Raw genomic sequence first — 17,008 nt, 5'->3', positions numbered from 1 at the left:
CACTGAATGAACACGTGCAATATGCCTTCATGTCCATCATTCCCTCAGTCCTGATGTTGACCACACCTGTAGCCAGGCAGTTGTGGCTGTGCCCCTTCTGCGGGGCTGGGGGGGGGCTGTGATGTGAGGCAGCTGAGAGCAGGCCGCACCGCCGATCAGAGCTGGAGCTGGTCTCGCGTGGAGGTCTGCCTGCTCCTCCTTCTACCACGCATCATAATCCCGGAGATGACAAGGAAAGGACTCGTGCAAATGTCCTTCTCTTTGAAACACAAAACAAGGGGGAATGGAGGAGCTTAAACTCCTTCAAGAAAAAATGACAAGCTGTTTGGCCCTTAGACAAAGAAAAGTAGAATATGTTTCTCCATTCTAAAGCCCAATTAATAGGGCTTTTATAATTGATTTACTGTAGACAGACAGAATGTGAAGATTATTGAGAATGTCATCATCATGATTTCCATTCTTGAACCAAAGGGCAACCATTGAATACTAACTACCTGCCAGGCACGGTGGCACTCAGGAAGAATAATAAGTCATGTTCCCCACCAGCCTGGAAATTCACATTCCAGTGCTGCCAGGTGCAGGCATGTAAATAAATAATTACCAGAAGCATGTGATGAGTTCTCTAAAGAGTCTGTGGAACACTGAGAAAGGGCCCAGCCGCTGCCTCAGATGTTATATCAGGAATGCTTACAATGAGAATCGTAAAACCCAATGCGCGGTGGCTTGAAATGAAATAGAGGGTTTGAATTTCTCACCTAAGAATTCTGGAGTAGGCTACTATATGGACACTGGTTCACAGGAGAGCAGTGTGTTGACCTGTCTCCCGTGGTCACAGGAGGGCTGTCATAGTTCCCGTCATCACATCTCTTTTCATAACAGAAAGGTGGGTGGGGTGGGAGGAGGATAACACCAGCCACATCTGAATCTTTTTATTATGAAATCAAATGCTTCCCCATATAACTTTTTGGGCAATCCTGGGTCACATGGCCACCTCTAGCTGCAAGGGAGTCTGGGAAATCAGAGACCAGCATCATCATGATTGGCTTAGATCTTCAATGGACCATGATCCATTCACAGAGGCTGGAGACACACAACATTGGTGTGTTAGGAATGAAGAATGGGGTGGAGAGGGAGACATGCCAGGAGGCAGCCTTCTCCCACGAGTGTTCAGGGAAAGCTTTGCAGAAGAGGTGTGTTGAGCTCAGCCGTGAAGGATGAGCAGGCATGGGTACAAGAAGGAGGTAAGGCAGGGTGGAGAAGAAGTAGGACATTGTAGGGAGGGGAAAGCGTATCCAAAGGCAGAGTCATGAAAGACAGGCTCAAGAAATACCAGGAGTGCCTCTTAGCCTAGAGATAGAGCTGGGATCAGACGTGGGAGCCAGTTTGCAAAGGCTTAACTGTCGGGCCAAGGAGTATAGATGTAATTTTGTGGATCATAGTAAGTCAGTGGGAATCCTGAGACGCAGTGCCACTTATCCCAGGAACGTGGAAGACATAAGACTCATGTTCTTGTTCACCTGGTATTGGCACACGGGCTCTGATTTCTTAGCTCTGTTGCACTATTACAGACCCCTCTGGGGCCTGAGTACTTCAGAAGTTTTGGCTGAACTCTTTCCATAGCCTTGTCCTTGTACCGAGGTCTGCCTTGAACTGCTTTCTTTCCTGTGCCCTTGATGGGTGATAGAGTTTCTTGTTTCTTCTTTAATCACATTGACTTCTCCTGCCTTCCCAGATGATGTTTAAGTTTCCTGGACAGTAGTCAATTTCTGTCAATTTTCCCCGGCTCACTCCAGACTGACTCCAAGTCTGCACATATACGCAGCCTTTATGGGCATTTCAGATCCATCAGATCACACCATGGGGACCCTGATGCTTGGCACCTGCCGCAGCCCACCTGGCACACAACCTCGATGCCTCCCTCTCTGCTTTCTGCTGGCGGGAGGCTCAGCCCGTGTATCCAGGAAGTCCTAAATCACCCTGCAACCTAAGTATGCTCGGCATGGGTGTTAGGAGGGGAAAGTGGGTTTCATTTCTGATCCTGTCATCATTTGTAAATCTCATGTTCATTTCTATAAACAGAGTCATTTAATCATTACAGATAGGAAGAAATATGTAACACAGGTTCCTAATTTCTCTATCTTCTTGGGTTCAAATCCTAACTCCCGGTTTCTAACAGTGTAACTTGAAGCTGTTTGCTAAACTTTCCTCACCTGAAAGGCAGCACAATAAGACCAACACTTGTCCCAGTTGTGTAAAGAGTAAATGAGCTATTGCAAGCAAAGTACTCACAGCAGTGCATGGCACACAGTAAGTGTCTAATATATGTTAGCTGCTAATACTAATTATTATTATTGTGATAATGTGGCTTAGAAGGTGGAATGAGCCATGCTAGGTTTCCATCGCAGTCCTTAGAGACCCACATGCGTTACCAGCTCCTCGCAAACATCTATTTTGGGCACATTCTCCAGTGTCTCTCTGTCTCAGATGTGAATGCTTGTCAGTAAATTACACCACCAACTTGTAGCTCCCAAGCCAGCAATGATGGGTGATTCTGTCCCTCAAAGGACCAGGAAATGACATTTCTCAGTAGTCAGACAGACGCTGATCAAAAATACCAGCAATATGAATCCTGAGTGAGATTTTCAGAGTCAGAAATGTGATTTCATGGAAGCAGCAGTGACCCAGGAGGCAGATGCTGCCTCTGCTTCTACCTCTGCTGTGTGGCTCTGGGCAAGTCACTTTCCCACTCTGGGCCTTGGTTTCTTTGCATTTAGGTGGCCTCATCCAGGAAAAAATCACTAACAACCTGTCTTTAAATGCACGCCCCATACTTGCAATGTATGTGATGTAATGCCTGCCTCTCTCTCTAAGCTGTAAGTCTCGGAAAGAGAGTTGTGATCCCCTCGATCAGTGCCTGGCACATAATCAGCTCTCATTTTAATACTTGTTGAATGAAGAAAAATATTTTAGAGCAAGATAGACCTGATTTTGTATTAAGCTTGACCACTTACTAGCTCAGTGACCCTGGGCCAGTCCCAGCCTCAGACTCGTCATCTATAAAATGGGGATAATAATAGAAACAACCTTACTAGGTTGTTTTGATTGAATATGACATATACACATGTATACACACACGACCACATTCAGTCTACAGAAATCTAGAGAAATAAAAATAGCTATCACTTATTTAACTCATGTATATGTATACATACACACATGTGTGCACATATGTATACACATACACACATAGGAAAACCCTGGCCAAATGTCTAGCATACAATGGATATTAAATAAATGATAGCTATTATTATTTCTCTAGTTCCTAGTACAAGGTAACGGAGTATTCCATGTCCTGATGGACTACTCAGTTGCAAAAGATAACTGAATATACCCTAACGGACTTTGAGTGGGCTTCCCTATCAGAGGGCAGCTGGATTGCAAAGGGTTTTCCAAAACCACCTTTGCTTGCCAATGACCCCACCATTCTCTTTCCTGACCTCCCTTTTTACATAACAACAGCATTTACCTGTGGCCAATGCACAAGCCCAGATCGCTAGACAGATGCAGACCAGAATGAGGCTCGATGGCATAAGAGATGGCTTGGGGTGGGTGAGGGGCACCAGGAGACCTGGTTCCCGGTCCCAGCCCTCACCTGGCTGAAACTCACCACGTGATCTTGGGTAGGTCACCTCTCCTCTCTGTAAACCTCACTCTCCTCGCCTATAAAATGTTCAGTCCATTGAGACCAGACGTGCCAGTAGTTAAGAACGTCAGGTTTAGGGTTTAGAGCTGGCTTCCAGTCTCAGCTCTGCAATGTACCTGCTGTGAGACATGGGCAAGTCACATACCATCTCCATAACGTGGACAGTGACATTCAAATGGCCGATCTGGAGAAGTTCATGAGACAATGTCTCCACAGTACCTGGCAGATTGTGCACAACACATTAAACTTTGTTTGTCTGGGGACCCATCAGCCAGCCCTCATATTCTCTTAGTTTAGGTTCCTCGCTGTGGAGGAAGACCATGTTTCCTGAGTCAGATGCACATCCATCAGCCTTCCTGCTAGCTCAGCACTTGGCAAGTGCCAAAATCATTCGCAGAGAAGACACGATCCCCACTGGGCGTGAGTGACAGCAGCCCACATGCAATTATTGTAATGCATGGCCCAGGATCATCTTATGCCCAGATTGGACGTGTTCTTAGGGGAGGATCTTCCCTCTTGGACCCTTCAAAAGGCAAAGGAAGGAAACTGCACATTGCACGCTCATCTTTGCCTGAAATGCAAGCGTCATCAAGTCGTCTCATTCCAAGGAGTTCTGCGGGCCTTCTCTGTGCCCTCGCAAATGTGCGCCTGCTTCCTTGCTGTTGCTATAGCAGACACCACGGTGGCAGGAGGGAGAAAGGAGGGCAGTACACTGGTTGTGCAGTCTAGTTGCCCCATCTTTGAGGAGGAGGGGAACCCACATTTGCGGAGCTACCCTTACATACAGGCACTGCGCTGGCCATTTATTTAACCCTCTCCGCTACTTTGTCAGGCTCACTGATCTCCACCTTGCACTTGGGCAAATGGAGGTTCCAAGAAGAAAAACAAGTTGCCCAAGGACACAGCTGGGATTCAGACCTTGGCTGGCCTGAGGTCCACAGCTCTGGCTGTGGCTACTGTGCCGTTGCTGGTTACAGGAGGCCAGGGGATGCGGTTTGGACCCAACAGGTTTCCAGTTATTCCCCATACCGTGAGAGAGAGGATACCCAAGGGGAATCGCCAAGGCACGTCCCCAAAAGAGAGGGCAGAAGGTACCAGGTCTTCCAGGCCTCTCTCTGGGTGGCCGGCCCTGGCCCCTGCTGCAGGCTCTCACAGACAGTCACGCCATAGGATGTGACTGAGCTGCGGACATCAGTTTCTTTCCTCTGTGTCTTCATTTGTTCAGGCTGCTGTGACAAAATGCCACAAACTGGGTGACCTACAAACAGCAGACATTCATGTCTCACAGTTCTGGAGGCTGGGAACTCCAAGATCGGGCACCAGCAGATTTGGTGTCTGATGAAGGCTCACTTTTTGGTTCATACGTGGCCCCATCGCACTGTGTCCTCACGTGGTGGAAGGGGCGAGGGAGCTCTCCGGGGCCTCTTCTGTGAGAGCACGGATCCCATTCATGGGGGTTCTGCCCTCCTGACCTAATCACCTCCAATTACCATCACCTTGGGGTTAAGACTTCAACATACCAATTTTGGGCAGGGGGGACATAAACATTCAGTCCATTGCATTAGATATGCTACTCCAGTCCCCACTGAGGTGAGAGTGAGGCGTTACAGGCTCTAAAGGGGAAGGTGACAGCTGTTTTGTTTCCTGCGTAATCAAAGCATGAAAAGGGAAGGTTTGAAAACCCCACTTCTCCTGCTGTCCGCAGTGTAGAGGAAAAAATGTGAGCTTTGAAATCGGACAGACTGATGTTTGAAGCCTAGCTCCACGTTGAGCAGCTGGGTGGCCCCGGGCAAGTCATTTCTTCGCTATTCCTTCATCTTTGTGTGTGCGTACCGTGTTAGGGTCGCTGTGAGGACTAGAAGAAGCCAGTGATGTGAAACTGCTGGTGGAGCGTCCAGCCTGCCAGGAGAGAGCTCCAGCCAAGGGCGTGGGTGGCGGCCACTCAGTACAGCTGCCTTTCGCGTCGCAGGTGTCCGAGGAGGGTCCCTGTAGACCAGGCACAGGTTTTCACTCCATGCACTAAGGCTCAGCCTTGCCTCGGTGTCTGCCATGGAGCATAGAGAATATGAGGACTTGTGACCAAGGCCAGCGTCACGGGTCTCCTTCCCTGGCTCTGCTATTCTTGATACTGTGTGATATTCCTGTCCCCTCGGGTCTCTGCCTCCACCCCATCATTCAGGGGTCAGCTCTGTCCCTTAGCTGTGAGAGCCCACGTGACTGCTCCATCCATCCGTATTCTCGTCCTTGGTAAACACCTGTAACACTTCCCGCCTGTGCAGGGCCCCGCGTGCTCATCTCAGATATGGTGGCAGTTCAGTGCGTGGCTGGGAGGTGGACTCTGGAGCCAGGGTACCCGGGTTCCAAGTTTGATTCCATGTGACGGCAGGCAAATGATGTCGTCTTTCTGTGCCTCCATTTTCCCATCTGTACAATGGGGTCTGTAATAGTGCAGTCCCCATAGTCTTGTTCTGAGCATTAAATAAGTTAATATAAGTTATTTATTGCTAATACTTATTATATGGTAATAATAAATAATTACTAATACTCATAATAAATGCCACTAAAAATTAATAATAAATTAAGGTGCTTTCTTAGAATAGATTTTAGCACACATTAAATCTTCTATAAATATTTGCTTGCTTTTTCCCAAGTCTTTTTTTTTCCCCCCCTGTGGCTATCTTGTCTCTCTAACCAGATCAGAAACTGTCCCCAAGGCCTCATCCCTCAGCTGGAAGTTACAGCCGGCTCGTGACTACCTCCTGGCTCCAGTTTTGCCCCTCGCACCCTGCCTCCCACATCTCCATTATGCCCAGAGTGATCTTTCTGACACCTAGAGTTGGTCACTTACCCTCTCCGTAAAAGTCCCCAGTGCCCACTGCCTGAGTGCCAAACGCGGGCCTCGCGGGTCCAGGGCCTCACCCGCTACCACGCCAGCCACATGTCCCCCCTGCCCCTTGAGCTCCAGCTAGAGCCACACCCACAACCCCACAGGGCTTCCCTCTGTCCCAGGCTCTGTCCCCCCCACCCCCCAGACTCCTGTCTGTCCTTCAAGCCCTGGCAAGAGTGTCTTTGATGCCTCTGAGCATTGTAGAGCTGTGTCTTTTTGATCTCACCTCCTTTATGACATTCTCATTGCCTGTTGGTGGCCTCCTCTCCCCAGCAAACCAGGAGAGCTCGAGCTGTGGGCAGGCCCGTCGCCCCATCCCCTGTGTACTTGTAAAAAGAAAATCCCAGCCTCAGGCACCTGTGAAGAGCCGGCCCCACAGGCCATTCATTAAGAAAATTTCTTGCCAACCTCCCATCAGCAAAGACATGCAAATTGTACCTATATCTAGCACCTACACCTAAAGCTTATCTAACTCCACGCTAATAGTGAATTATAAGTTTATCTTACAGGTAACAGGCCTGGAGACCAGACAGAATTAGGCATTCTTCCACCTACCCAGGGACAGCTACATAATTCATGCTTCCCTCCCTCCTTGATTTTATGTAAAATGTAGATTTCTTGGGCCTCACGAGAATGTGGCTACTACCTCCTAGCCTCCCCACCCTGCTTATTTCCTTCTTTCTGAATGCGTTTAAAATACCGAATGTTCCAAACTCCCCTTTGAAAAAAACAGCCACAGCTCATACACAGTTCGGTTGGTGTTTTTTCCTGGGCACGTCCTCAAAATCTTGGCTTAATAAACCTCCATTGATTGTGATTTTTGCCTCAGTCATTCATTTGGGTTGATACGCTGTGGCGCTAACCGGTCAGAGCCAGCATTTGTTAGGCGCTTACCCTGTGCTAGGCACCATTTGCGTGCTTTACGTGCATTAACTCGTTCATTTTTCACAACAGCTCTGTGAGACCGTGTATCGCTCAGGGGCCTGGCTGGCGGCAGAAACCATACATACCAATTCTTTGAAAATAGAATTTATTCTTTAAAATGGTAACTAGCATAAAGTATTCACTTGGTACCTAGAAAAACGAAAAAAGGGAATTACGGGAAACATTCGCTACCCCTAGAACTGAAGGAACAGATGGAAGAGGTGGAATTGCTAAAACGTGGGGCCGGGCCCCAGACCTGCAGGGTGGGGTCACCAGCCTGTCCCAGGGGCAGCGGCAGTGGGCGGAGAAGGAAGGACGAGGGAGCATGTTCTGAGGGTTGGGGAAACTGCAAAATGGATTACCTGCTGCTGACGGAGGTGCCCCTGCCAGGGTGAGGAGCAGAGACTGGGGTGATGCCCACGGGCACAGGAAGCAGCAGAGAGGCAAGCGTCCCTGTCCCACCCCCTGTTGGCAGGGCCAAACAGGCAGCACGTGGCCAAGCAGAAACAGGGTTTGCAGAGTCCCGGCCTCAGCATCACGAAGCCAGTTGGGGCTGAAAGATGAGAATTTAATAACTGGCACAGGTGGGAGCTGTTTCTATTCCCATTTCACAGATAGGGAAACTGAGGCACAGAGGGATTTGAGTAAGTTTCCCAAGATTAAGTGGCCACCTAGGGCAGAGTCAGGATTTGATCCCCAGCATCCTAGCCTTGGGGACCTTACTAGTAACCGCTCCCCATAAATGTCAAGCGAATGCATGGATGAGCAGACCCACAAAGCGTGCTTGGCCCCATGCCAAGGCGTGGCTTCCCCTCTGGGCGGGGTCCCTCCCTGCTGACCGCCTCCTTCTCCCCCTGCCAGGTCATTCACTGGAACTCCCCCAAGAAGCTGCGGGTGAAGAATAAGCACGTGGAGTTTTTCCGCAACCTGTACCTGACCTTCCTGGAGTACGACGGGAACCTCCTGAGGCGGGAACTGTTCGGCTGCCCCAGTGAAGCCGATGTCAACAGTGAGAACGTGAGTGGCTCGCGGGCTCGGCAGGGAAGGGGCGGCTCCTCTGCTGGTCTCTTGAGGGCCTCCAGCATGCCGGGCTCCGTGTCAGGCTCAGGGCAGGGCGTCGATGTGCACAACGCCATCCCTGCCCGGGGTCCGCTGCCCGGTGAGGACGGCAGGCACGTGAGCGGGTCCCGTCCCTGTGGACCAGGCGAGGTGAAGTCAGAAGTGAGTTTCTAAGCAGAAGAAACAGACTGAGCAAAAAGCACAAGTGAAACAACAGATCTAGTGTCTCTCATAGCCAGGAAACTCCAGAGTCTTTGTGGACATGGCACACACACGGGAGTCCCCGGTTTTGGTGTGGTCAGCATGTGGGGTGGCACAAAAGGAGATTTTTCACAAGTAACCGACTCCTTCAGGTGTCAGATGGGTGAAGACAGTGTTAGGTAAGTAGTCACAGCCATAGCTACTGTCTATATTTTCCTGTTTCTTTGCCATTTATAATTTTTTTGTGTGTTGTATCTCATTTGAGGTTCAGAGAAACCCTCTTTTAGTTGAAGAAATTAAGGCACAGAGAGGGAGGCAGTTTGCCTATGGTCACACAGCAAATAAGGAGCAAAGTTGAAACTGATTCTAAGTTCTAAGGATATGGGAGAGGAGCACTTCAGCGGAAAAAGCAGGGCATTTGGAGTCAGACTGAGCTGGGTTTGGCTTTTTAATTTTTATTCATTCATTCATATATTTGTATTCTTTTAAAGACAAGGTCTTACTTTGTTGCCCAGGCTGGAGTACAGTGTCGCAGTCATAGCTCACTGCAGCCTCCAACTCTTGGGCTCAAGCGATCCTCTTACCTTGGACTCCCAAGTAGCTAGGAATACAGATGCACACCACTGTACCTGGCTGATTTTTTTTTTTAAGAGATGGGGTCTTTCTATGTTGCCCAGGCTGATCTCAAATTTTTGGCCTCAAGCGATTCTCCTGCCTCAGCCCCCCAAAGTGCTGGGATTGTAGGAGTGAGCCACCATGCCTAGCAAGGTTTGGCTTTAATTCCTTCTAGTTACTACGTGTGTGACCTCAGACAAGTAACTCAACCTCTCTGTGCTTCAGTTTCATCCACTATGAAATGGGGCAGATAAACTTCCATAAGAGTGTTTTGAGAGTAGGTGACAAATTACATCCAAAGCACCTGGCTGTGCCAGTCATGTGTTAGATGCTCAATAAATATTTGCTCCCTGCTCTTTCCTTGACCCTTAGTATTAGACACAAAAGTAATTGGTTCATTCATTCTGTCAACAAACACTTACTGAGGACCTTCTACTTATTCTGAGGCACTAAGTATTCGCAGTTGAAAAAGGACAATGGCCCCAGCTCTCATGGAACGTATATTCTGGTGGAGGAGACACAAATAATAACTAAACAAAATCTCAGAAAAAATTATCAACCAGTGGCAAATGCCATATAGTGATGTATAAATGGAACTCCATTGGTTTGGGGGATCAGGGAGGGTTTCTATGAGGAGGTGATTTTTCATCTGAAACACAAATGATGAGCACGAGTCAGCCATGGAAGAGCGAGGGCAGCGCATTCCAGGTGGCGGAGGTGGCTGGGGCAGAGGCCCTGAGGCAGGATGGGTTCCTGGTGAGGCTCAGAGCGGGGCGGTGTGCCCAGGGGCTGGCGGGGAGGGAGGCAGGAGCCAGATTGGTAGGGGGTTGTATGTACGCAGGGTTGCAGAGTGAGGATCTTGATTTATTACTATTATTGTTGTTTTGTAGTTACTTTGGATGTCGTGAGAGTTCCTTTAGTCTCCCGTGGCAGGACAGGGCACCTGTGGAGGGCTGGAGGCACGCACCCACCTGGCCTTTCATCAGGGCGGCTCTGCCACAGTGCGCCTCTGTGCTCTGTTCCCTGGGTCTCCGAGTCACAGTGGAGTCGTGGCTGGCCCCAGCCCTGCGCCACATACCCTGACGCCCTCCCAGTGTCCTCCTTGCTGCACAACAGGCCATACAGGAAGGCAAAACATGAAGCACTTTCGGATTCGGAAGCACTTGGAGGTTCCCACCAACACTGTTCTTTTGCCTTTTCCTTCGGTTCTCTTTGCTCACCTCGGTATTTGACATCACCATCAATATCTGAGCACCCGTTCGGCACTTTTTTCCAGACGTTAAAGGAAAACTGTTCTCTTGCCTCTTTTTTCCCCTCTCCGTGGAGGGGGCTCACGTAAAAAGCCTTGCAGGACGGAGCCGTCCATTAATCATCCATATGGGTGAGTCCCCGCAGCGAGCTGCTAGTGTCACAGGAAGGGGGACTCCCTTTGCAGATGACTCACCAGCTTCTCCTGCCACCTCCTTCCCCTGGGGGCTCGTGAGGCGAAGAGGTGTCCGTGGTCTTTCTCGGAATCCCTGCTCAATCAGAGTGTGTGAATGCAGCCATCTGCCAGGCGCTGCGCCCGGGCCTGGATTGAGATGAGAGACTGAGCCAGTCCCGAATGTGAGTTGTCTGCGGCTTAATGACTCTTTAGAATGCGGGGAGGCAGGTAGGTCTGTCTGGTCCCGAGAGGGCCAGGAATGAGACAGCGGCCTCCTCTGAGCCCACCCTGGCCTGTCATCCCGGCCTCTCTCCCCTTGACCACTGTCTGCGAGCTACACCCACCTCCTTTTTGTTCTTTCTATATTCCAGGTTCACCGTAGGGCCTGTGGTCCCCACTGCCTGGAACATCCTCTCCCTCCGTGGTTAAATGTCTTAGATGTGGCATCATCAGAAACTGTCCCCTCCTGCCTTTATCCTCCAGAGTAACCCATTAAGTCACCTTCTGTGACATGCCCTGTTTTCTTTTCATCAGGGCATATACTAACTACTGTCTGCAATCACCTGGCTCATGTATTAATATTTGTTTCCTAAATATAGTACCAAAATACAAGACTCTTAGATGAGAGACGTACTATTCTCCTCTGGGCTTCGTTCCTCTAAAATAGAACCAAGCACATCAGAAGCACTTAACGAACATATATTTAATGAATGTACTGAGCAAACGTAAGAGAGCAGACTGGAGTACCAGGAAAAGGGAAGAGCGGATGAAGGAGCGCGGCGTTAAGCGTCAATGCGGGTGGTCTGGGTAGGAGAGCGCAGGCATGCTGGGAGGTGGCGAAGGGTAAAGCTGGTCCGGAAGGGCCTTGGCTGCTCTTAGGAGGAGCCGCCCACAGATGTTAGTCACGGTCAGATTTACATTGCAGAAAGATCACTCAGCGTAGAGAATAGAATGAAAGGGACGGGACCAAGGGCAGGGCCACCACGTAGAGGCTGTTGCTGTGTCCCAGGCAAGAAGATGAAGGACGGAGGACGAGCTCTGACCTAGGGCAGCAGCAGCGGGAATGGAGGGAGCAGGTGGATTGTTTTGTGGGTGCCAAGAACAGGGCAGCCAGTGCAACTAGTGCTCATAAATCAAGACGGTAGGTTCCTGTGCCCTGCTGCGGCCGGTTCCTCCACCGCCAGCAGAGGCAGGGGCTGGGGCGGAGGGAGAGTCTGCACACACTGCACTCCTGAACTGCTGCTCCGCAGGGAGCTCCACCACCTGGTCCGCGCAGTGTGCAAACACAGCCAGAGGGAAAGGGCACGAACTTGGATCCAGCCCAGAGCCGGATGCTCCCAGCTCTGTGGAAAGAGGTCATTAGAGCTGTAATAAGTGCACAGATGGTGGTGAGTCTGGAAGAAACAAAATCAGGAACCTCTTCTTTGGACATCAGATCCCAGATGGGAGCAGGCTCCAGTGGTAGCGTCTAAGCCGCAAGACTCATTCTTCCACCCAGTAGATATTTATTCAGATCTGGTGGGCAGCACTGCAGGTGGCACCTGGCTCTCCCAGGGCTTGTCTAGTGAGGGATGCAGACAAGCAGGGGGATGTTATGCGGTGTGATTAAGTCCCACGATGGTGGTCGTGCTTTGAGAGCACACAGGAGGGGCATTTCACAGGACTAGGGAGAGAAGGTACATCAGGGAAGACTTCCTGGAGGAGGTGAGATTTAAAGGATGAATGAAGAGGAGTGAGGGGATCCGGAACATAGACTTAGTGAAAGGGAAGGAACAGCATGAGCAGTGGAGACCAGAAGTGAACACACCCATGGCATAGTCAAGGGACTGCTAGGGCTTCGAATGAAGGCAGAACTATAAAAAATGGCACAAGTTAGTTTTTGCATTATTTTTTATTTTTTCACTGGAGAAGTGATGATGATGATGGTGTGAGCTCTCTAGGAATCCTGATCACTCATTTTAATAGACACATGACCTCGGAGAAGTCACGTGAACGCTCTGAGCCTCAGGTTTACTGTCTGGTAAATGGGGACAGTGACGCAGACGCCATTGTCATAGTGTTTCATGGACAGTTTGTGTTAAATCACCAAAACAGAAGGACTGGGCACCAGGAACACAGTGTGCCTTGGGTGCGTTTTGCCACAAACCGCAATGCCCGACCAGTCCAATCCTAATCCCTTGTTCCATGCACAGGATTTGAGTTTTATTAGCAATTATGCTAGGAAGGCCAGGCAGAGAGAGGAACCTACAGAGTTGCCTAGAAACCTGTCTGGAAAGCATGTGACGGGCTCTCACATTTTCTCTGGGTCTAACAATCCGGGTATTCCCACCAATTAAGAAATCCAGTGTAGAAAGAAGAGGCCATTTGGTTTGCTTTGCTGCCAAAAAGTAAAAGTCAAGGCATGTAGGCAGGGATTCAGCAAGGAGCTAAGAGGGGAGGGGCAGGGCCCCCTTTCAGAGCCACTGTTTGTGGACTTGCTTTAGGACAAGACACTTGGTTTGAAAGAGACCGGGCTGCCCCAGTGGTGGAGAATGGCAGCAACTGATTGGACAGGGCCACTCCTCCCCAGTTGGTCTGGGCATCTCTCCCTGGAACCCGTAAGTCATTTATGTGACGCGTAGACACGTTCAGCATGCACTGGTTATGGATAGTTGACTGGCGCAGGGATGGAGGTTAGCGTTCTCTGCACTAGCATCCCTTCCCTTTCCCCCAGCAACCCAGCCCCTAAGACCATCCCAGAGACCCTGGGACCCACAGAACACAGCTGGGTAATCACCGATACACTCCACACCCTTGTCTGTTCAAAAATCCTTCTGCAATATCCGTAATAGGCTTGCATCTGGCTTCGGCTGGAATCCTCCCTAAGTGAAGGAGCCTTCCGCCCCCAAGGCAGCTTACTTCACTGCTGGAAAGCTCCAGATGCTAAGCTGTTCACCTCATGTTAGCCTGAAATCTTCCCCTCTGCAAAGAACCCATTAATCTGAGTCCTGTCCTCTGGAATCTCCAATAAAAAATAATGACACACCTCCACCCATACCCAACACCTGGGCAGATAGTATAGAATGTTCCCATGCAGTTTGCTGTTCAGAAACATGCAGCTTTCCCTCCCTAAGCATTGTGTTTGCAGAGTGATGCTTCGTCTTCAAGGGGGCCTTGCTGCACCTAAGGATAAAGGAATCTCATCTTTTTAAATGCAAAACCATTAAAATACATGGGTTTTAACAAATCGGGGTGGGAACGTTGCTAAAGTACATGCCCTTCCTTTAGTGACCAAACACTAAACTGAGTGTACTATTAAACTCAGTTTACAGTTTTTGGTGACTAAGGTTGCAGGAAGTGGGCTGGAGGGGACAATGTGGTTCATCCTGGCAGGAAATGGCCTCAGACTGTTCGCTGCTTTTTCCGCGGATTCCTTTCCGACAGCTGTCACTTTCAGCTTATCAGCTTCAGAACGACCCTCTCTGGGCTCACGTCGTGTTCCTCCTTCCCAAGGCAGCCAACAAACCAAACCAACCACCCCACAAAAGTATTTCATTCAGAAAGACCAGTGGTAAAGGAATGATCTGTTGTTATATTAAAGCTAAATTACGAAACGTATCAAATATCCAAAAAGTACAAATGGAAAGGAGTAGACACCAATTGTATGGAATGTAAGTCAACAGTCAGCGTCTGCAGATTTAGAGCTTCCTGACCCTGTGCCCACAGCAGACATCACTGATTGATGACCACCTTCTGTCCCCCTGGGCCCAGCCCCAGCGTCCTCCCCGGGACAGCACCCCAGGTGATCAGTGTCTCCCAGCCCAGGGAACCAGAGCCTCCTTGTGCCAAGTATTGATCACTCTGGTCTCTCCCACTTGAGCGCGGCTCTTTGTGCTGTTCCTAGACCTGTCTCTGCTTTCTTCCAGCCTTTGGGAATTGGAGATTTTCTGCAGGGAAAGAAAAAGGGAAATACAACTTTAGTCTTCACCACAAAGGGAGGGAGGCGTTAGGAGGCATGTTTCACAGATACAGAAGCCCAGGCTTCAGGGAGATGAGCCACTTGCTCAAAGTCACACGGCTCCTAAGTGCAGGGGCCAGGAATACAAACCAGGTCTACCCGACTGTCAAAGCGACAAGACCAGGGCATGCTTCCCAAGTGGATGTAGCCATGCATATAGAAGTAACTTAATAAACAATCACAAGTTATTCAGTGATTCTCCCAGTTGTTTCACTTCTATAATTTTCTTTCCGTTTCACTAACCTTTCAAGCTAGTTATTATTATCTCCAGTTTAGAGAGGAGGAAATGGAGGCTCAGAGAGTTGAAGTCACAGCGCAAGTTGATGGCACTGCTGGAACTGGCATCAAACCCTCATTCATAGTTGAGTGGCCTTTCTACAACTATCCAAACCACTCCCCTATCCAAAATTGCAATACCTTCCCCCTACCCCAGCCCTCCCTGTCTCCCAGGGCTCCTTTTTTTATTTTTCTCCATGGCGCTTGTCACCACTATATTCATGACTTATTTATTTTGTTGATTATGTCTCCTCCCACTAGAACGTAAGCTTTGTGACTGCAGGGATTTTCATCTGTTTTATTCATCAGTGTATCTTGATGCCTCTTAAAGACTGCCTAGCACCTGGTACATGCTCAATACGTTTTGTTGAACAAATGAACTATAACAAGTGCTTTTCTTGAAGCTTTTGTGGTGCACTAGAAAGATTCCTGTACTTGGAATCAGAAAATTTGGCCCTAGACTAGATCTATGACTTTGGGTATAACTCTAGCCTTCCACGAGCCTCAGGTTTCACACTTGTAAAACGGTCAGTAAATACAACCAGCCCCAGCTATTTTAGGAGAGATGAAGGGGTTAGGGTATTCAAAGTGCCTAACAACTTTGGCGTTATTGTTACGAGTATTGTCCGAAAAACTTATCTTGGACACCCTCCCTTCCACCCACTCTGAGATCACCGCCTCGCCTCCGAAATGAAGATGCTTCCATGTCCAAGTCCCTCATGCCGTGAAGGTGATGGGCTGCCTGCAGGGCCATGTTCCCCGATACTGGGCACTCTAAGGGGAAAAGACAACAACAGCATCACCGTGGCTCAATTAGAAGTTAAAAATAAGACACCTATAAACAGATTCTATAAACACGTTATGCCGTCACCCTGCACGGCAATGCCAAGGAACAGATGGCTCTGTGGAAACAGCTGGATCTCCGAAGAGCCCCAGAGAGAACCCAGAATGCGTTACTGCTCTCACGTGTGAGCTGCATGTCACCGACTCTTTAATCACATGCAGGCAGCAGAGCCCAGGGCGGACGGCGCCCAGAGCCTAAGACAACCTGTCCGAGGCCGGTCCCCAGTGCCCCTGCGTGGGTGTGTTAAGCTCCAGGGCCTTAAGGACCACACTGTTTGCCTGGGGGGCCGGGGGAGGAAAGGAAGGGAAGACACAGAGTCCAGAGGCTCAGTGAGTCGGAATCTGGGGTTTGCCCTTGTGGCCTGGCTGCTATGGTCGGGTCCAGCTCCAGCTTGCACAGAGCTCTGTTCTACTCCTCTAGGCTCCGGCTGTCATCCCTCCACACTTGCCAGGGGCTCTGCCCTCCTGGGGCTTTACAGCTGCCTCCCCTTTCTCTGCTTTGGGCTGCGTCTCCCTCCCATTAGTGACCTCCCCTACTTGTGCAGTGGTAATAAGGCAGCCGCCACCAGCTGTGAGATTTCAGGCCTTCTACTTAAACCACTCCCCCCCGCCCCCCGCCTCAGTTTTCTCATCTATTAAATGGGAGTCATAATTATTCACACCTGATAGACTTAAAAGGCCTAAATAAGGGAAGACATGCTGGGAGCTTAGAACAATGTGGTGCACATGGCATGTGTCCCCCCACGTTTAGGCTGGTTTGTATGACGATGACGTGTAATTACTGCCTGTGCTCTCCTTCCAGACCATAGCAACAATTTAAGTGCAGAAACCAAGGCTCATTCCCCATTCCTAGCCCAGGACTAGGCATAAAATAAGAGCCCATCAGTTGTGTGTGATGCGTAAATTAATACTGGTACCTGGGAGGGAGGAGACCAGGCCTTTTATTTCTTTATCTCCTCCAAGTCCAGGTCAGGATTGGCAGACACTCTCTGAACCTTCACTGGACACACCTGAATGCCGCCTCTCCCCTCACCCCCTGCAAAAAAAGAACGTGGCTCCCGGTTTGGTTTCCTTAGTAGA

General features: G+C 49.6%; 1 protein-coding gene across 8 annotated transcripts in view; it reads left to right on the top strand.

Moving 5' to 3' along the window:
- The window catches only part of LARGE1 (LARGE xylosyl- and glucuronyltransferase 1), a 499,273-nt gene that overhangs the window by 442,962 nt on the left and 39,303 nt on the right, over positions 1–17,008 (top strand). For 6 of the 8 annotated variants that reach the window (XM_069490823.1, XM_069490821.1, XM_069490819.1 and 3 more), the window contains one exon: positions 8,376–8,531. The exons of the other annotated variants lie outside the window; for them this stretch is intronic. In XM_069490823.1, the coding sequence (XP_069346924.1) occupies positions 8,376–8,531 (156 nt within the window). The remainder of the gene's footprint in view (positions 1–8,375; positions 8,532–17,008) is intronic. 8 annotated transcript variants of the gene reach the window in all.

Source organism: Eulemur rufifrons, chromosome 16 (assembly GCF_041146395.1).
Source record: "Eulemur rufifrons isolate Redbay chromosome 16, OSU_ERuf_1, whole genome shotgun sequence".
Lineage (NCBI taxonomy): Eukaryota > Metazoa > Chordata > Mammalia > Primates > Lemuridae > Eulemur > Eulemur rufifrons.
The sequence above is the reverse complement of the archived record's forward strand: the minus strand, read 5'-3'. Positions and strand labels throughout refer to the sequence as shown.